General features: G+C 37.3%; 2 protein-coding genes across 2 annotated transcripts; both read left to right on the forward strand.

Moving 5' to 3' along the window:
• The first annotated feature begins 2156 nt into the window (after nucleotides 1-2156).
• On the forward strand, nucleotides 2157-8243 carry LOC113322405 (ABC transporter C family member 10-like). Its single transcript, XM_026570485.1, has 12 exons — nucleotides 2157-2320; nucleotides 2576-4632; nucleotides 4730-5050; nucleotides 5146-5232; nucleotides 5379-5963; nucleotides 6050-6214; nucleotides 6298-6592; nucleotides 6683-6897; nucleotides 6986-7291; nucleotides 7396-7459; nucleotides 7537-7776; nucleotides 7891-8243. The coding sequence occupies exons 2-12, from the start codon at nucleotides 2599-2601 to the stop codon at nucleotides 8001-8003; spliced, it is 4425 nt and encodes a 1474-aa protein (XP_026426270.1). The 5' UTR covers nucleotides 2157-2320; nucleotides 2576-2598; the 3' UTR covers nucleotides 8004-8243.
• Nucleotides 8244-13238: 4995 nt separating this feature from the next.
• LOC113322402 (ABC transporter C family member 10-like) lies at nucleotides 13239-19382 on the forward strand. Its single transcript, XM_026570483.1, has 11 exons — nucleotides 13239-15575; nucleotides 15704-16024; nucleotides 16119-16205; nucleotides 16404-16988; nucleotides 17066-17230; nucleotides 17315-17609; nucleotides 17740-17954; nucleotides 18028-18333; nucleotides 18419-18482; nucleotides 18563-18802; nucleotides 18921-19382. The coding sequence occupies exons 1-11, from the start codon at nucleotides 13527-13529 to the stop codon at nucleotides 19031-19033; spliced, it is 4440 nt and encodes a 1479-aa protein (XP_026426268.1). The 5' UTR covers nucleotides 13239-13526; the 3' UTR covers nucleotides 19034-19382.
• The last annotated feature ends 2545 nt before the right edge of the window (nucleotides 19383-21927 follow it).

A 21927-nucleotide genomic window follows, 5' to 3' on the forward strand; every position in this document is an offset into this window, starting at 1 on the left:
ACCACCTCTTTCTCCTCCTCCTTCTTCTAATCATCTTCTTCTCTCCATACAGACAAACAAAGTTATGCTTTTTATTTCAGAGTTAGGGTTAGGGGATCAATTCGTGAAGAACTCAGGGGAGAAATTGAGAAGATGAAGCCGTTCTGAGTAGAAATCGAGAGTTTATGAAGAATTACTTGATGGGTTTAATCATGAGTTAGGATAGGGATTAGATATTGTTGCTTGTGGATGAGTGCAGATCGAGAAGATGTCTAGGGACCAGGGTGGATTCAGTTTCTGGAATCAGATGAAGATTGAGTAAAAGGGGTTTGTCGATGGGGGTCTGAAATTAGGGTTTTTGTTAAATGATTTAGTTAGGGTTTAAACTGGTTTGAGGTGTAGGTGACACAAAAGCTACTGAAGAGGTGGAAATGGATCTGAATTGAAGGTGGAGGAAATCAGTTAAATTAATTGAAAAAAGGAAAGCTACAAATGAATGGGGTTAAATGCAGATATCTAGTTCAGTGATTAATCGAATGGATCAATGGAAGATTTCAAGTAGCCTCATCCAAGCAGCTGATGTTAATGGAGGAAATCGGTGAAGAACCGGAGGCTAATTTCTATTACAGAAACAACAATTGAAATTGGGGATTTCGGGTTTTGGTGTCTAAATTGTTGTTGATTGTGTTCGATGGATGGAGTAGCTATATGTAATGATTTTGGGGGATTGAATTGTGGCAACTGTGGTTTCTTGATGCTGTTTGAGAAAGTGCATACTTAGATGTATGTTAAGACAGGGTTGTGAAGATGAAGATGCAGATGTAGCTCATGATTTTTTGTGTTGAGTGGATCTGTATTTGATTTTTGTGTTGAAATTGAATGGATCCTTATTTGATTTTTGTGTTGAATAGAGATTTAAGATGCTCAAAGCTTAAACGAGACCACAAATTAACTTCATTAAGTTTTAGATTAATATTAATTAAACAAGCCGGGTAACCCGTAAGCCCGCAGGTTTTACCCGCTACGGGCGCGGGTTGATGAAATGACGACCCGTGAAGAATATCAACCCGCAAGCTTGGACCCGTGTTAACCCGAACCCGTGTAACCCGTAACAAGTCAGCCCTGGCCCGCCCGTTTGCTAGCTCTAGTCCTATCTAATATAAATATGGGTACAAAATGTAGCATTTACGTGCTTATCAGTGAGCACCATTATAGCCTACAAACACATACCTTTTGACCTTGGTTCTAATTTGTTGGAGACGAAGCGAAAGTATCACTTTTCCCGAAACGGCGCGAAAGTATCACTTTTTCCGAAACCGGCCGAAAGTATCACTTTTTCCGAAACCGGCCGAAAGTATCACTTTTTCCGAAACGGAGTGAAAGTATCATTTTTCCTGAAACGGAACGTGAAAGTATCACTTTTTTTAAAACGGAAAATTAGTCGATCCATAAACCAAAATATGGTTGCACTATGTGTTATGCATTCAATTTTCGAAAATTGTGCCTAAAGTGAAAGTATCACTTTTCTTGAAACGTGGAAAGTACATCGTTTTATTAGTTGCAACGGAAAATTAGTTGATGCATAAACCAAAATATGGATACATAAAGTATTATATATCCTTTGTGGTGGTTTGCATAATGGAGATAGATATAATTTTCTAAAATTATGCCTAAAACGATAAATATTTCCGAATTTTTCGTAAAAGCTATAAGTTTGATATTGTTGTTTATACTCGTTGCGTATATTTTTTTATAACCTTTCCAACGAGATATAATTTATAAAATTCTAAGGCACAGATATTTAAATATGTTATATTAAAGTTTGGTTGCCAATTATACCTCTAAAGAATAGGATACATGAGGAGTCATAGTAATTGGGCTAAAAGGAAGAGATATTTTGATATTATCAAGAACACACTACCAAAATCCTTTTATCAAATTGAACATTTTTGTTAGGTTTCAATTTACAAAAAAATGGTCATAAAAAGGACTATTTCTCTTCGGGCCCTCCCGTAGATCATCGGTCCAATTATGAACCACTCTAAAAACCGTACAGAGACATGATAGGCCCCACAAACCAGGCCCTTAAACTCAGTCATGAGTCTATAGATGGCCTGAAAGGGCCGATAAGTGACAATTTGTTATCTGTGTACGTGAGCAATGACAAGGCATACTGAGCATTGCACAAAATATCAAGATTCATGCTCCTTTTCCAGACCAGACAAGACATTATTATCTACTAATTAAAAGAACACCACATTTATATGGATTGGCTGAGATTTTTGGAGATTGTTTTTTGGTTTTTTTCTCTGAAAATGAGAATCTAGTGTGGGGTTTACTGGTAAGTCAACCTCTTTGTCTGGATTGTGATTCAGACTCCCATTTCTGTAAAGAAACTTCTCTGGATTTTATGGTGATTTTTTTTTTTTGTTCTCAATTCTCTTCATAGCTTTCTTTACACAGGATTTTTTTTTTGTTCTCAATTCAGTATGTTAAAATTATTATTAATGGGTTTTTTAGTTAAATCATATTGAAGAATTGTGTTTTGGGGTATTTGATTGGTCTAGGATTGATTTGATTTTTTTTTTTTTCTCAGAAGAAGAATTTGTAAACATAATCATGGAGAATCTCTGGAATTCATTTTGTGGAGCTTCTGATTGTACATACAATGGAGAAACATGTGGGTTTTTTGAATTGTTATATCCTTCTTCTTGTGTACATAATGACATTGTCATTTGCTTAGATGCCCTGCTGTTGTTTGTGTTATTGTCAACTGTTATTTCGAAGCCCTCGTCTGCGAGGACAGTTCATTATGCTTCGCGTCGATGTACTTCGTGGGAGATTGTTTCTGCTGTTTATAATGGTTGTGTTGGATTGGTGTACTTGGGTTTGGGGATTTGGATTCTTCAAGTTAGTAAACAGACGGGTGTTTTGCCTTTGCATCGATGGTTTGTAGCATTGTTTCAGGGATTCACATGGTTGATTCTAAGTTTAAATGTTAGCCTAAGGGGAAAGAAATTTGGGAAAGGGATGTTGAGGCTTTGTTCTGCAGTTACATGCTTGATTGCGGGACTTCTTTGTTTATCGGCGTTGTTGGTCCTTATTATTGACAAGAAAGTTTCAGTTAACATTGTTCTAGACATACTATTACTTCCTGGAGCAGTGCTTCTGTTATGCACTTCTAGGGGAAACCAATTGGAAGATGCAAGTAAAACTGGGGATAGCAATTCTCTTTACGCACCTTTGAATGGTGGATCTAATGGACATATTGAAGCAGATATGGGAAGTGAAACACCTTTTGCAAAGGCAGGATTTCTTAGTAAAATTACATTTTGGTGGTTGAATTCGTTGATGAAGACTGGTAAGGAGAAAACCCTTAACGATGCAGATATACCACAGTTGCGGAAGGTAGATCGGGCAGAGAGTTGTTACTTGTTGTTTATGGACCGATTAAATTCACGGAAGCAAACTAATGCATCTGAACCACCATCAGTTTTATGGACGCTGGTTTTATGTTATCGGAAAGAGATTCTAGTATCTGGATTTTTCGCATTGCTCAAGATACTCACTCTCTCTGCTGGTCCTCTGCTTCTTAATGCCTTCATCAAGGTTGCAGAAGGGAAACAAGCTTTTAAATACGAAGGGTATGTATTGGTTGTGTCATTATTCTTCACAAAATTCTTAGAGTCGTTGGCGCAAAGGCAATGGTACTTCCATTGTAATTTAATAGGCGTCCAAATCAGATCGATTCTCTCAGCAGCTATCTATAAAAAGCAATTGAGGCTGTCAAGTTCTGCTAAGTTGATCCATTCAGCTGGCGAGATAACAAACTATGTCACTGTAGACGCTTATAGAATTGGTCAATTCCCTTATTGGTTTCATCAGACATGGACAACAAGTCTCCAACTTTGCATTGCACTGGTCATTCTTTTTCATGCTGTAGGGCTTGCTACAATTGCAGCATTGGTTGTAATAGTATTAACTGTGTTATGCAATACTCCCGTGGCTAAACTACAGCATAAATTCCAGAGTAACCTCATGGTTGCGCAGGATGAGAGACTAAAGGCTATATCAGAGGCCCTTGCGAACATGAAGATTTTGAAGTTGTATGCTTGGGAGACACATTTCAAGAGTGTTATCAAAAGATTGAGGGAAGAGGAACTGAAGTGGTTGTCCGCTGTGCAGCTGCGGAGGGCTTATAATGGAATTCTCTTTTGGTCTTCCCCAGTATTGGTTTCGGCAGCTACTTTTGGGGCATGTTACTTTCTTGGTATTCCACTCTATGCTAGTAATGCTTTCACTTTTCTAGCCACTTTACGTCTTGTTCAGGAACCCATTCGAGCAATCCCTGAGGTTATTGGTATCGTTATTCAAGCAAAAGTTGCGTTAGCACGGATCATAAGGTTTCTTGTGGCACCGGAGCTAAAGTCTGGGATTTCTAAGCAAAAGCAAAGCACAGACCAACTTAGGCCGGCCATTTCTATCAAATTGGGCAACTTTTCATGGGAAGAGAATCCGTTAAAGCCTACACTAAGCAGTATAGACCTGGAGGTTAAACCTGGTGAGAAGGTTGCTATCTGTGGTGAGGTTGGCACAGGAAAATCAACCATGTTAGCAGCAATTCTTGGAGAAGTTTTGAACACTGAGGGAACGGTAAGTTCTTATATATAGCGATACCTTTCCGGTGTTCGGTTGCTTAGTTATGAATATTCGTAAACAAGTAATGCTTTTCATTTTCTCCCCTTCACAGGTTCAAACTTGTGGTAAGATTGCATATGTGTCACAGACGGCGTGGATTCAATCTGGAAGTATACAAGATAATATTCTTTTCGGATGCAACATGGACAGAATAAGATACCAAGAAACACTGGAGAAGTGTTCACTTTTAAAGGACCTAGAAATGCTCCCTTTTGGTGATTTGACTGAAATTGGAGAAAGGGGAGTTAATCTGAGTGGTGGTCAGAAACAGCGCATTCAACTTGCCCGTGCTCTCTATCAGGATGCTGATATATACCTTTTGGATGATCCATTTAGCGCAGTTGATGCTCACACAGCTACAAACCTATTTAATGTCAGTTCGTGATTCTTCCTCAAAACAGTTCTCCTCTTTTTCTAGTTGAAAATTCTCTCTTTTCCACACTTTATTCAATTAGTTTGATGGTGCAGGAGTATGTAATGGGAGCTCTATCAGCGAAGTCAGTCTTACTTGTGACACATCAAGTCGACTTTCTTCCCAAATTTGATTCTATTTTGGTTAGATTGCATTTTTGATCCTTCTGACTACTCTATTCGTTATACTCAATTCTAATACTGAAAACCGAAATAATGAATTTTTAATAACTTCTAGGAGCATTTTCATATCCAAAGTTAACCATGAAACAATTTTGTTTCCATTACAGCTGATGTCAGAGGGGCAAATCTTACGTGCTGCTCCTTATCATGTGTTGCTGGCTTCTTGTCCGGAGTTTTCTGAACTTGTAAACGCGCACAAAGACACAGCTGGTTCTGAAAGTTTTTCAGAAGTATCCTTATCCCAGAGTTCTGGAATCTCCTTAAAAGAAATCTCTAAATCTTATAGTGAGAAGCAGTTGAAATCAGTTGGTCATCAGTTGATTAAGCTTGAAGAGAGGGAATCTGGAGACACCGGTCTAAAACCATACCTGCAGTATCTGAATCAGAGCAAAGGATTCATCTACTTCTCTATAGCAATGCTGGCGCACCTCATGTTTGTGGGTGCACAAGTACTTCAGAACTCTTGGATGGCTGCGAATGTTCAGAATCCTGAAGTCACTAAATTACGGCTGATCGTAGTTTACTTAATTATTGGCTGCAGCACGATAGCACTCTTACTTATTAGATTGCTTTCTACAGTTGCCATGGGTCTTCAATCATCGAAGTCTGTATTTTACCAGCTATTGCACTCTCTTTTTCATGCGCCCATGTCTTTCTTTGACTCCACACCTTTGGGAAGGATACTGAGTCGGGTAAGAGCATTAAAACAAGAATTAACGAGAAGCTATCAGTTGCTGGATATTATCTATTAAACCTTATATCCATGTTTCTTCTGTAGGTCTCTTCTGATTTGAGTATTGTAGACCTTGATATTCCATTCAGCTTAACACTTTCTGTCGTTGCAACCATGGGTACATATGCTAATCTTGCGGTATTAGCCGTTATTACTTGGCCAGTGTTATTTGTCTCCATACCCATGATACTACTGGCAATCTGCTTACAGGTATTGTTCCAGGCTTGCTTATTAAATCTGAACTGCCTCTTTTGATATACTTTTAACTTTGTGGAATATGCTTTGTCCCTTAGAAATACTACTTCGCTTCTGCAAAAGAGTTCATGCGAATCAATGGAACAACTAAATCTATGATAGCAAACCATCTATCCGAATCCATTGCAGGGGCAATGACAATCAGAGCATTTGAGGAGGAAGACAGATTCTTTGCTGAGAATCTGGACTTGATAGACAAAAATTCAAGTCCGTTTTTTCACACTTTCTCAGCAAACGAGTGGTTGATCCAACGTTTGGAAACACTAAGTGCCATTGTCCTTTCCACTTCAGCACTTGTGATGGTTTCGCTTCCTCCGGGTACATTTAGTTCAGGTAGGTGTCATCTTTTCTGTTATTGCAAGTGAGAACATCTACATTGATTATGTTTTGCAAGTTTATATGATAACTTGTCTCTTTCTGCAGGATTTATTGGAATGGCGTTGTCATATGGTCTTTCTTTGAACATGTCCCTCGTTTTTTCCATCCAGAACCAGTGCACGTTAGCAAATCATATCATTTCTGTTGAAAGACTGAATCAATATTTGCACATTCCCAGTGAAGCTCCAAAAGTTATTGAAGTGAACCGACCCTTACCTAGTTGGCCCTCTATCGGCAGAGTGGAGATTCTTGATTTAAAGGTAAATTTTTGTGAGATATTTGCATATTTTGCGTTGTCATGTTTAAAGTAATAAATATTAATGAATTTGATGGCTTGGTCCCAAGCAGATCAGATATCGGCCCAATACTCCACTCGTTCTTCAAGGAATCAGTTGCATATTCGAAGGAGGACACAAGATTGGGATTGTTGGTAGGACCGGTAGTGGGAAGACAACTATGATAGGTGCTCTGTTCCGTTTGGTTGAGCCAGTAGGGGGAAAAGTCGTCATAGATAGCATTGACATCTCTACCATTGGACTTTATGATCTGAGATCACGGCTAGGAATTATACCTCAGGATCCTATTCTCTTTAATGGTACTGTGAGATACAATTTGGATCCTCTGTCACAACACTCTGACCAGGAAATTTGGGAGGTATAGTTTTTACTGACATACAATTCAATTAAATTACAAAAGCAAATTACAATTTGGATCCTTCATCGTACTAACAAGGATGATTTGTCATGTATGCCCGTAAGGTTCTCGGAAAGTGTCAGCTTGAAGAAGCAGTGCATGAGAAAGGAGATGGACTGGATTCATTAGGTACTCTTACAAGTTATTGATTGTCGTTCCATTGTCTTAGTAGTCCTAGTGATTAATGTATCAGTCTGATATTACAGTTGCTGACGATGGATCGAATTGGAGCATGGGACAACGCCAGCTGTTCTGTTTAGGTCGTGCACTGTTGAGGAGATGCCGAATTCTAGTGCTGGATGAAGCCACTGCATCAATTGACAATGCAACAGATTCTATTCTACAGAAAACCATAAGGGTTGAGTTTGCAGACTGCACTGTGATCACTGTGGCTCACAGAATTCCAACTGTGATGGACTGCACAATGGTGCTTGCCCTCAATGATGGTAAGTTTTATAATGCCTTTTAACCTACAACACTATTATTGACCAAACGGAAAGTTTCCCGAGGAATCTGCATTTTCATTAAACTAAAGCTAATGTGTTTTTCATTTTTGTCAGGAAAAATAATGGAATATGATGAGCCTATGAAATTGACGAATAGGGAAGGATCTTTGTTTGCGAAGCTCGTTAAGGAATACTGGTCTCATAGTCACTCTGCAGATTCTTCATGAAGTAATAGCCACTAAAAGTATAAGAGAGTATAAGAGCTGACGTGAGGATGGAATCCATAATAGGACAACCACGAAGGATTGGTGAAGTATCACCAGTAGCAGTACTTTCTGTATAAGGTTTTCACATTCATGTAGGTTTCACGATCCATTTCTTAAACCATAACGCTGTAAATGCAGTTTATAATTAGACAAAATTTCAGAATGCTTTATGACTAAAAAATGTACAGTTTATTTTTTTTTTAAAAATCTCAAAGATGTTCTTAAATCAAGGCTGCGATAACCGATTACCCGGAATCAAAACGGACCGACGTGAATCAGATCTGGGTCCGGGCCCAAAATTCGAACCCAACGGGGAACATTAGAAACCGATAAGAGTTTGAGTTAATGGGTATTTCCTGATGGCAGCGACCGAACTAGGAATTTGTGTTCGGGGGCTAATTTTTTTTTTCGTACACCCAGATCTCGTAATTAATAACCTAAATGCCTCAAAATTATATACAATGAAAGACGTTGCACACTGCTTATCATTTGTTGTATATTAAGGTTTAGGAAAAAAAAAAAATTGGCTAGAAAAATGCTTGTATTGATAAAAAAAAAGAGTTACATAGCAGGATTAAGGAATGCAGGGATACAACCCAACCATTCACCTGAGGTTCTAGACCTTCTGCTAAATTTAGCTGCTTTATCAGCCAACTCTATATGATTTCTACGCAAGAATTCGAACTTGACAAAATTAAAACTAGATGAAATTATTTTACAGTCTTCTAAGACGGAATTATTATAACAATACAATTGGTTATTATTGGAATTGATAGAGTCAATGCTAGACTCTCTGCTTCCTCAGCATTTCTCACATTCCCTGCTTGTAGCTTGCATCCACAAAATGCGCCTGCAATATCATTCCAAACCAGTCCAATACCAGAAAGATTAGAATTCTTGTCAAAAGCAGCATCACTGAAAATAATATGGCAGTCCTGTGGTAGAGAGCCAATGATACTGGTGATGTTTTTATCTTTTAGAGGTTCAGGCCTATGTGTAACCAGAGGACTATTATTACTCAGAAACATTTACGTGTCATTAACTAGCTTAAGAGCAAGTCTAGCTGTAGAGTAATATTTTAAATTGTGCAGACAACACGTATGGTAACAGCTAGTATTATTATATGAAATTGCGGCCGAAGGCAGCCCGAAATTTTAAAATTTTATTTTCTATATTTTTGTATGATTTTTCAAATCGAATCAAGGAATTATGAACCGATACATCGTAACATTTTAACATTAGACTTTTTTTTTTTTTGTAAAAAGGAAAGAAAGGAAAGTGAGTAGAGAAAACATCATGTTAATATGTTTCGATATTTGGGCTAAATTTTATTTTCTATATTTTTGTATGAGATAGCAACGCATGCGAGTTTGACCGAGCAATGCTCTAACACTTTGGATCTTCAATGGTTTATATGTCTATCTTTAAATGCCTGGGCTGTTACGCTGGTTAAGAATTTCAGTTATTGAAAAAGAGGGGGTACCAAGTACACCACCAATTTTTAATTTCGAATCATGTATGGACAAACTTGTCACAATCAATAACACAATTCAACAGCAAAGATACGATACCTAATATGAAGACAAGTTTAACTTGGACGATCTTAGAAATCAATATCTGAGTAATAACCTAATATGTACCCGAACTGTAACACGAACCGAATTCCAATAGAAAAAAGTCTTATAATCTTTCTTTCAAGATATGAGTTCTCAAGAATAAATCTTGTAGGTTGTATATAGTCTTATAAGATTAAAAAGTATCTAGGTTATTTTAACTTACTACTAATGATATTCTATTATAAAGATAAACAATATAATGTCGGAGAAAAATAACACAAGACACCAGAAATTTGTTAACGAGGAAAACTAAAAAGAAGAAAAATCACGAGATCTAGTCCAGAACTTGAGCACCACGATATATTAAGCCTCTACAGACACTAGCTTACTATTAGATGTTGGACTGAAATGTAGTTGAGACTGAATCAAACGTACCAAAAATTCAGTTTCAGTTGCGCTCTTTTATGTCTCTTGGATCTCGCAAGACCCAACGCAACACAATTCCCCTATCCGACGTCATTTACAAGCCTCAGAGTTGCTTCAACCTAAGTGAAGACTTTTATGATTGTTTTTCCTCTAATGCAAAACATATATATTTGATTTCTTTTAGATATATTTTAATCAAGGTCTGGATATTTGTTTGCTATAGAACATGTCCAGCGAACCTCAAGGATCTTGAACACTTTCTCTCTTTTCAAGAGAAGCCTAGATCATTACCATCCCAAAAGAAAAATCTAAGAAAATTAACCAGAATTTATTTAGATATCTATTTTGTAGAATCACAAAGTTTGAGATGAAGAGTACTTTGTGATTTTCATCTATCAAGTTCCTGATCAAAATTTTCGAAAATTAAAAGATCAATAAGAACAAGATCCGGATAATTAGAACTATTAGGTAAAGGATAGTCCGACCGGATCACGAATCCCTTAGTGAAGCCTTGCAAAATGGTAATCTAGAATATAGATTCCATAAGAAATTTAATTATTTAGAGGACGACTCTAGTCGGCAACTGGACACATAAGTTTCGGGATTGAGTTTCTAATGTACAAGGAGTCCTCTATTTAATTTTATTCATGAACAACTTTGGTAACTTACAAACAAAGCTAAGTTCATGAACTATTTCCTTGTCCAGAACTGCCAAGTAAGCGAAACCTCGCTATATAGATTATGCATGTGAGAAGTTTGATTTGAATTACAAAGAATATGTATGCAACCAGATTGCGCCATATGGTTTTCCAGAGAGCTATGGTTAAGTAGTTCTGAAACCGAAAAGTCAGTTTGTCAACTGTCAAAACAGTTAGTGAACTAAAAATTCGTCTCGTAACTTTGGGTCATTTTTTATATTGACAAGTTCACGAACTGTGCAAAGCAGTTTGTATATTTGAAAATAAAAAGTGTACAGTAAACATAAAAAATCAACCAATTCGCGAACTGAGCAAATAAATTCGTATAAGATGAAATAAATAGTATCCAGTACCATCTCAAAATCGACCAGTTCGCGAACTTAGAAAATTAGTTCGTGTATACGAGTTAATTGAGATATTAAAAGTTAAGTTTTTATATCTACTTCAAGTTCGTAAACTGGTAAAATAATTTATGAACTTTAAAAAATAACTTGACTGCTCCTTATAGCTTGCAATCTTCTTTGCAATGTTCACCATATTACTAAAGTTATACGACACGTTTCAGAAGATAGAATGGTAGATAATATGAGTAAATAGGATAGTCAGTCTTCACATATACCTTTGCTGATGAAGCTTCAATTGACGCCGTCTTGAGTCTTCAATTCTTCAAGGTCGATTGGTGAATTCTAATACTCAACTACCATACTCTATTCGTATTCCGAGACCAACTTTAATCGCCTATAAATCAAGACATGGTTTTGATTAATTAAAATTGAGAACAAGCTTGATATACCAAAACTTATGAGTTTGACCGAGGAATGCTTTAACAGTTATATGTTTTGATATACCTCAGCATCGTACCTTTGAACCATTTTACTCCATCGGCAAGATGTACACCTTGATGTTGGGAAGTCAATGCATATATCTAGCATAAGTGCAGAATCATATTTATGTTCATAAGTGGGTTTGATGGACACTTAAAGAATATTATGTTGAAGATACTATAGGTTCCTCATTTGGTTGTTTTCCCTATTATTATGGATTGTTTGTCTCTAGAATGCTTGGAGTATTATTTGGAATGACATTTTGCATTTTTCGTGAGTGTATCTTGAAATCAATCCTTAAGCTAATTTTTGACTTCTTCGGCGAGGCCTTGGGCCCGTTCTCAATAATATGTTTGGTGTATGTAGTTTATGCTATTCATTGAGGATCTCTTAAGCTACTCCATAGGCTAGTTGCTATTTTTCTATTGCTTATTTTGTGAATACCATTTAATTTCTCATGTAAATGATTCCACTGCTGTTTCTTATGTTCTTAGATGAATTTTTTCGGAATTAACAAACAACTTATTATCATTACTACTATTAGTATCACTCTTCTTCGGGGAAGCGCGACATTCTTCCTTTAAGCTAGTTTACTCGTCGGAGTACTTGGGACCGCTATGAAGTGAGTCGTTTCCTCTGTGATGTGCAATCTTTTGTTACCCTCATGTCGTCTGTGCAATCACCCAGCTAGATGGATTTATCATATATATATATATAATGTTGGTTTGCATTCCCTCCTACGGTTTGTTTGTATTGTTGGCAACTTTAGTTGTTGAAGAACTCTCCTCAGTCTTCGATGATTTCTGGTTATATTTGTTGCAGCCTGGACAAGCAACTATTGAAATTGCATTTGCCTTTTCAACTGTTTGTTTTGTTTGTTATTGGTCTTGTCTTCTTGTTTTGCTATTTTTATCATGTAAGAAGAAATGATAACCTTTTTCAATTACTTATAATTCTCCTTTTTTTTACTATTATTATTTTTATGTTACTATCTTAGTTCCGGTGACTCAGTCAATATTAAGCGGACTGATTAGGTCCTCATGTTTTAAGAACTTACCCAAGGTCAAACCAATGAACCGGTAAAAAATATGGTTGGTGTGGTTTGCCCTATATCCACAGGCTATTCTTTTCGGTACTACAAAACTTCTATTTCAAATAACATTGAACTATACAAAGTTATCCTTATATAAAGGTGATTTTACAATGATACTCAAATTGTGACCAAATTTTTTATTCATATGTGGCGTTTATTCTTTTACAGAGTATTCTTATACAGAGGTTTTACCGGTTGTTTGCATCAGACTCGGCGTCCGAATCTGAGTCAACCCCTGACTCGACGCTAGTCAGCTATCAGATCGTTTATTTTTTATTTCAAGACAGATCTGACTTGCTATCTGACTCAGATTTAACTTATGATTCAGATCCATTTAAATTAGGTAACAAGATGTCCTTGAGCCCAAACCACTAACTCGCATATTTTTGAGTCAGAAGCCGGAATGAGTCGGGGGGACACATGGTGTTAGAGAGTTTAGAAAAAAATCTCACTAGTAACCGGGTGAACTGTCCGATTCAACCTGATAACCAACCGACCCGGTTGGTTATCCAGTCCAAGTTCTTAATCAATGGCAGACACCAAGTAGAGGGCATAAAACACAAGAACCATGCTCTGGAATTAATTTTTTAATTTTTAAGTTTTTTCGTTTTATTTTCCATCCACTGAGTAGAGAAGATTTCACTTGTTAGAGAATCTATTGGTATGAGAATCAGACTCCCATTCTTCTTCCACTGGGTTTTATGGTGGGTTTTGTTCTCATTTCTCTTCACATGATTTTGGCTTCTTATTAATGGGTTTTTAGTAAACCATTGTTTAAGAATTGTGCTTTTGGTAAATTTGATTGACTGATCTAGGATTCAGTATTTGGTTATTAGTTGTGATAATTCTTATATAACATCTCTCATTGTTAAATAGAAGCTGTAAATATGATGGTCATGGAGAATCTCTTGACTTCATTTTGTGGAGATTCTGATTGTATATATAATGGTGCAACATGTGGTCTTTTTGAATATCTACTGCCTTCTTCTTGTGTACATAATGGCATTGTCATTTGTTTAGATGCCCTGCTATTGTTTGTGTTATTGTCAACTGTTATTTCGAAGCCTTCATCTGCTGAGAGGACAGTTCATAATGCATTGTGTGGGTGTACTTCTTTGAAGATTGTTGCTGCTGTGTATAATGGTTGTGTTGGATTGGTATACTTGGGTTTAGGGATTTGGATTCTTCAAGTTAGTAAAACGACAGGTGTTTTGCCTTTGCATCAATGGTTGGTAGCATTGTTTCAGGGATTCACATGGTTGATTCTTAGTTTAAATGTTAGCCTTAGGGGAAAGAAATTTGGGAAAGGGGTGTCGAGGCTTTGTTCTGTAGTTACATGCTTGATTGCGGGACTTCTTTGTTTCTCGGCATTGTTGGTTCTTATGGTGGACAGAATGGTTTCGGTTAACATTGTTCTAGACATACTTTTACTGCCTGGAGCAGTCCTTCTTTCATTATGCACTTCTAGGGGAAATGAATCAGAATATATAACTGAAACTGGTGACAGAAGTCTTCTTTATGCACCTTTGAATGGTGGATCTAATAGACATTTTGAAGCAGATATGGGAAGTGAAACTCCTTTTGCAAAGGCAGGATTTCTTAGTAAAATGACATTTTGGTGGTTGAATTCGTTGATGAAGAGTGGTAAGGAGAAAACCCTTACGGATGCAGATATACCACAGTTGCGGAAGGTAGACCGAGCAGAGACTTGTTACTTGTTGTTTATGGACCAACTAAATTCACGGAAGCAAACTGATGCATCTGAACCACCATCAATTTTATGGACGATTGTTTGGTGTTACTGGAAAGAGATTTTAGTATCTGGGTTTTTCGCATTGTTGAAGATACTCACTCTCTCTGCTGGTCCTCTGCTTCTTAATACCTTCATTAAGGTTGCAGAAGGCAAAAAAGCTTTTAAATATGAGGGGTATGTATTGGTTGTGTCATTATTCTTCACTAAATGCTTAGAATCGTTGGCGCAAAGGCAGTGGTACTTTCGTAGTAGATTAATAGGGATAAAAATCAGATCAATTCTCTCAGCAGCTATTTATAAAAAGCAATCGAGGCTTTCAAATTCTGCTAGGATGGTGCACTCGGCTGGCGAGATAACAAATTATGTCACTGTAGACGCTTATAGAATTGGTGAGTTCCCTTATTGGTTTCATCAGACATGGACAACAGTTCTCCAACTTTGCATTGCAATAGTCATTCTTTTTCATACAGTGGGGCTTGCTACACTTGCGGCATTGGTTGTAATAATATTAACTGTGATCTGCAATACTCCCGTGGCTAAACTACAACATAAATTCCAGAGTAACCTCATGGTTGCACAGGATAAAAGACTAAAAGCTATAACAGAGGCCCTTGTGAACATGAAGATTTTGAAGTTGTATGCTTGGGAAACACATTTCAAGAGTGTTATTGAAATATTGAGGGAAGAAGAACTCAAGTGGTTGTCGGCAGTGCAGTTGCGGAGAGCTTACATTGGAATTCTCTTTTGGTCATCCCCTGTATTGGTTTCGGCAGCTACTTTTGGGGCATGTTACTTTCTTGGTGTTCCGCTTTATGCTAGTAATGCCTTCACTTTTCTGGTAACTTTACGTCTTGTTCAGGAACCTATTCGAATAATCCCTGAGGTTATTGGTGTAGTTATTCAAGCAAAAGTGGCGTTGGCACGGATCGTAAGGTTTCTGGCGGCATCGGAGCTACAGGCTGGGATTTCTAAGCAAAAGAAAAGCACAGACCAACTTAGGCCGGCCATTTCTATCAAATTGGGAAATTTTTCATGGGAAGAGAATCCGTTAAAGCCTACACTAAGCAGTATAAACCTAGAGGTTAAACCCAGTGAGAAGGTTGCTATCTGTGGTGAGGTTGGCACAGGAAAATCAACCATGTTAGCTGCAATTCTTGGAGAAGTTTGGAACACTGAGGGAACGGTTAGTTCTCCTATATAGCAATACCTTTCGGTGTTTCGTTGCTTAGAGTGTCATTGTTATCTATAGAATTAACTTTAGTTATGAATATTCATAAACAACTAATGCTTTTCACTTTCTCCCCTTCACAGGTTCAAACCTATGGTAAGATTGCATATGTTTCACAGACGGCATGGATTCAAACTGGAAGTATACAAGATAATATTCTTTTCGGATGCAACATGGACACAATAAGATACCACGAAACATTGGAGAAGTGTTCACTTTTAAAGGACCTGGAATTGCTTCCTTTTGGTGATATGACTGAAATTGGAGAAAGGGGAGTTAATCTGAGTGGTGGTCAGAAGCAGCGCATTCAACTTGCCCGTGCTCTCTATCAAGATGCTGATATATACTTGTTGGATGATCCATTTAGCGCAGTTGATGCCCACACTGCTACAAACCTATTTAATGTCAGTTCATGATTCTTCCTCAAAATAGTTCTCTTCGTTTTCTAATTGAAAATTCTCTCTTCCTATAGTTTATTCAATTAGTTTGGTTGTGCAGGAGTATGTAATGGGAGCTCTATCTGCAAAGACAGTCTTACTTGTGACACATCAAGTCGATTTTCTTCCGGAATTTGATTCTATTTTGGTTAGATTGCATTTCTAATCCTTATAATTACTTTATTTAGTATAGTCAATTCTGATAACAAAATAAGTGATGCAAGACCTCTTGGATAACCCATTTTCCTGAAAATTGAAACACTGAATGTTGTTGGAACACTTCTAGGAGCATCTTCAAATTTGAATTTAAAATTTTAAATGTGAAATAATTTGGTTTCCTTTACAGCTGATGTCAGATGGGAAAATCTTACGTGCTGCTCCCTACCATGTATTGCTGGGTTCTTGTCAAGAGTTTTCTGAACTGGTAAATGCACACAAAGATACAGCTGGTTCTGAAAGTTTTTCAGAAGAATCCTCATCTCAGAAGTATGGAACCTCTTCAAAAGAAATCTCCAAAACTTATAGTGAGAAACAGTTGAAATCAGTTGGTCATCAGTTGATTAAGCTTGAAGAGAGGGAATCTGGAGATACGGGTCTAAAACCGTACCTGCAGTATCTTAATCAGAGCAAAGGCTTCATCTACTTCTCTATAGTAGTTCTGACTCACTGCATGTTTGTGGGTGCACTAGTACTACAGAACTCTTGGATGGCTGCGAATGTTGAGAATCCTCAAGTCACTAAGCTACAACTGATTTTAGTCTACTTAATTATTGGATGTAGCACGATAGTTCTTGTAGTTGTTAGAATGCTTGCTGCAGTTGCTTTGGGTATCCAATCATCGAAGTCCTTATTTTTCCAGCTATTGAACTCTCTTTTTTACGCGCCGATGTCTTTCTATGACTCCACACCATTGGGAAGGATACTGAGTCGGGTAAGTGCATTAAAACTAGAATTTTATTTATTTATTAATTTTTATGTGTTAAACTTTATGCCATGTTTCTGATGTAGGTCTCTTCTGACTTGAGTATTCTAGACCTTGATATTCCATTCAGCTTAACACTTTCTGCCGTGGTGGCCATTGGTGTTTATGCTAATCTTGCTGTATTAGCTGTTATTACTTGGCCGGTTTTATTTGTCTCCATACCTATGATATTCCTGGCAATCTGCTTACAGGTATTGTACCAGGCTTGCTTGTTAATTTTTCAACCGTCTTTTTTGATTTACTTTTGACTGTGTGAATTATGCTTTATCACATAGAAATACTACTTCGCTTCTGCAAAAGAGTTCATGCGGATCAATGGAACAACTAAATCTATGATAGCAAACCATCTTGCTGAGTCCATTGCAGGGGCAATGACCATCAGAGCATTTGAAAAAGAAGACAGGTTCTTTGCTGAGAACCTTGGCCTCATAGACAAAAACTCAAGTCCATTTTTTCACACTTTCTCGGCAAACGAGTGGTTGATCCAGCGTTTGGAAACATTGAGTGCTTTTATCCTTTCCACTTCTGCATTTATGATGGTTTTGCTTCCTCCGGGAACATTTAGTTCTGGTAGGTATTATCTTTTCTATTCGTACAAGTTACAACCTCTACAGTATATTAATTATGTTTTGCATGTTCCACCGTATGCTTGGTTACTTATTTATTGTATGATAATTAATCTCTAGATTCTCCACTGCAGGATTTGTTGGAATGGCATTGTCATATGGTCTTTCATTGAACGTTTCTCTCGTTAACTCTATCCAGTACCAGTGCACATTAGCAAATCATATAATTTCTGTTGAAAGACTGAATCAATATTTGCACATTCCCAGTGAAGCCCCAAAAGTCATTGAAGGAAAGCGACCCTTACCTAGTTGGCCCTCTGTTGGCAGAGTTGAGATTGTTGATTTAAAGGTAACCTTTGTGAAATATTTGCATTTTTTAATTTCGTGTTCAATTCAAAGATTAATGGATTGGTCTCAAGCAGGTCAGATATCGCCCCAGTACCCCCCTTGTTCTTCAAGGAATCAGTTGCATATTTGAAGGAGGACAAAAGATTGGGATAGTTGGCAGGACCGGCAGTGGGAAGACAACTATGATAGGTGCTCTGTTCCGCTTGGTAGAGCCAGTAGGGGGAAAAGTCGTCATAGATAGCATTGACATCTCTACTATTGGACTTCATGATCTGAGATCACAGTTAGGAATTATACCCCAGGATCCTATTCTTTTCAATGGTACTGTGAGATACAATTTGGATCCTTTGTCACAACACTCTGACCTGGAAATTTGGGAGGTATGCTGACACAAAACATTTGAACAAAAAGCAAATGATAATCCTTTACCGTACTCACAAATGATTTTTCATTTCTGATTGCAAGGTTCTCGGAAAGTGCCAGCTTGAAGAAACAGTACGAGAGAAAGGAGATGGACTGGATTCATTAGGTACTCTTTTAAGTTTATGAATGTCGTTCCATTGTCATAGATGTCCTGGTCATTGATGTATTAATTTGATGATATTACAGTTGCAGACGATGGCTCCAATTGGAGCATGGGCCAACGCCAACTGTTCTGTTTAGGTCGTGCACTGTTGAGGAGATGCAGAATCTTAGTTCTGGATGAAGCCACTGCGTCAATTGATAATGCAACTGATTCTATTTTACAGAAAACCATAAGGAATGAGTTCGCATCTTGCACTGTGATCACAGTGGCTCATAGAATCCCAACTGTGATGGACTGCACAATGGTGCTTGCTCTCAGTGATGGTAAGTTCTGTAACTGCTTTTTACTTGAGCATTATTATTGACGATACAATTCTTTTTTCAGAGGGGTGAGTCTGCATTTTCATTAAACTGAAGCCAATGAGTTTTTCTTGTTTGTCAGGAAAAATAATGGAATATGATGAGCCTTTGAAATTGATGAATTTGGAAGGGTCGCTGTTTGCGAAGCTCGTTAAGGAATATTGGTCTCATAGTCACTCTGCAGATTCTTCCTGAAGTAACATATCCATCAGAGTCCAGGTCAGGCGTCCGTTCATATGTATAAGCGATAAACTTTCAACTAATATAGAGTACTGTTAGTGCACCATTTGTAAGATTTTAGGAGAAAACTAAGAGTAGAGCTTATCCGAGGATTGAATCTGTAATAGGACGGACACAAAGGATTGGTGAAGTATCACCACTAGCGCTACATTTTGTATATGGTTTAACATCTTCGTAGGTGGCAGTGGGAATGACATTCTTGTAGGTGTCACGATATGTACTAGTTTGATTTTGGGGATTGAATTTTTAGATTTAGTGGACAATACCAAAATAGGGACACAAAGGGAATTTAAGACTTTTCTGCAATACTTTCTCTTTCTCTAGAATTCTATGGTGAGTCCTATGTTCATTTCTCTTCATCTCTCTAGATTTTGGGGTATATTTGCCTGGTCTTAAATTCATTATTATGGTTAGCTGTGAGCAGGCTTCATCATGTGTAAGGAGATTCCACTGAAAGGATCTAGATTTAACTGACGCATTTCAGACCCAATCTACACAATACCAATATCGTCTCATCTTAATTACCTTCGGCTGTAGGTGTGTATGGTTTATCTTAAATGGCCTTGGCGTAATATGAAGGAGATTCCACTATTTATTAGTCTGTTAGTTTCTGCTTATTCCATGTGGAACTAATGCCTGTTGCTGAGCCTAATCTCTAACATAAAATTCTTATATGACTTACTCCTTTCATTGTTAAACAGAAGCAGAATCTGTAAACATGATAACGGAGAATCTGTGGACTTCATTTCGTGGAGATTCTGATTGTGCATATAATCTCTGGAACATGTGTTTTTTTTTTTAGTAATTTTGCCTTCTTGAGTACATAATGGCATTGTCATTTGTTTAGATATATCCTGCTGTTGTGCTGGACTGTTTATCGGGTCTCATCAACTTTGCATAATCTCCGTAAAGAAAAACTTGCTTAATAGACCGTTCATTTGAATGACCCCAAAATTGTATACCCTGATCTGGAGTTTTTTTGGGGAATGATCACCATACATTATTTCAAAAATCCTTGATGAACCGTGTGAAAAAACCATGCAAAAACGGTTGTCTCACACAACCTTCCTCGCATAGTTCTTCACCCTGAGTGATGTGGTAAACTACGACGGCCGGTCCCAACCATTGCGAACTCTAGCTTTGATGAGATAGGTTAGGTACGATACTAATATTACTATATGTGAAACTGAGTTGAAAAGTATTTTGTAACACTGCTATTGTATATATAATTTGAGTACAAATTGCTGGCCTCACATTGAAAGTTAGGCCAAAAGCTTGAATTCTAGAGCTTCTGCCCCCGACCAATAGGAATTAAGAGTTTTGAGATCTTTTCGGTATACATGATCAATATTTAGATACCAAACCTACTCGCCAAGCCAAACCGATACCCTAATTCGTGAGCACGAAAATAAAACCCTAATTTTCATTTCTGCAGCCGATTTCCCTCTGCCTATTTTTCTTTGTTTTTACAGCACCAAGAAACGTTTGTTGCCGATTTCCCTTTGCCGGTTCTTCTTCATTTTTACAGCACAAAGAAACGCATGCCTGCTGCTTTTTTTCTTCTTCTTATTTGGTTTTTACAATAACATCCAAACTTGTTAGCATGCGTAGAGAACAAAGGAGCTTCTGAGTTCTTTCTAATGGCATGAGACCTAAAATCTCTGCTGCCTCTTTTCTTCTCTGTATTCTTCTTCTTCTTCTTTCATTTTTACAACAACATCCAAAGGCGCCAAGGTATCCTCTTTGTCAATTTTGTTTGGTTGTCAATTTATTTCGAGATTATTAAGTTTTGAAATACATGGTACCTCTTCGTGAATTTTATTTTAGATTATTAATATTCAACTCAGCTACTTAGGATGTAGAATCCAATCGCTTTTGTCCAACATGAATCACTTTTGAGGTAATATTCTTTAGGCATATCGTATTGATGTATAATTTTGGAGTTTTTATGTTTATTGGCATTCTTAGTAGTCTCTTATGTAATGGAAGTTGATTATCAGGTTCCTAACTTCTATTGCAATGGTGATACGTCAAACAAATGAAAAAATGACGCTTGCTCATGCAACAAGTGCACAATGTATTTAAGGTACAAACTTATTCCGTCGGCATTTGGTGAATCTTGTTCCGCCGAATGTTAACACCACATATTAGTCCTTAAAGTTGCTACCAGTTAAGTCATTATTGAAGGAGTGGATGCCTGGACAGTAATAGCTGTTATGGTTGTTAGGTGAACGAGGTGTGTTTTCTATATCCATAGAGTAACGCATACAATAGTAGATGAGCAAGATGCAAGCGCTTGCATGGTATGCATGTATATCACAATCAGTATATAAAGTAGTAATCTATAGGAATTATTACTCAAATAGGGATAACCTAAATTGACCTGACACGGTACTGTAAATCCCTTTGTGCATGGTTGTGTACTTGAAAAAATGTCTCAAGAAGCGATGGGATAGGAATCTTTGTTTACTGAATTATTTTATAGATGTAACTTGAGATTCCCCCCCCTGCGCTTTGCTATACGTAAATCATCTGGCGTGTATTGTTTTTGTAAATAGTAGATTCATATGAGTTTTCCCCCCTTTACTTTGTTATACTTGATTACTGGCATATGAGTTTTCCCCTCTTTACTTTGCTATATTTTATCATTCATAAGTATTCGTAAGTGGTTGATCTAGATGACCTATGTTTCCTCCTTTGCTTTGATACATAAATCATCCGGTATGTATTGTTTTTTTTAACATGATGTATCCATATGAGTTGTTTTTCTCCTTTTCCTTTGTTGTATTTGATCATGTATTATGTATTTATTTATTTTTGAAATATTTTGTATAATATGCTTTGATTGT

Source organism: Papaver somniferum, chromosome 11, assembly GCF_003573695.1.
Source record: "Papaver somniferum cultivar HN1 chromosome 11, ASM357369v1, whole genome shotgun sequence".
Taxonomy (NCBI): domain Eukaryota; kingdom Viridiplantae; phylum Streptophyta; class Magnoliopsida; order Ranunculales; family Papaveraceae; genus Papaver; species Papaver somniferum.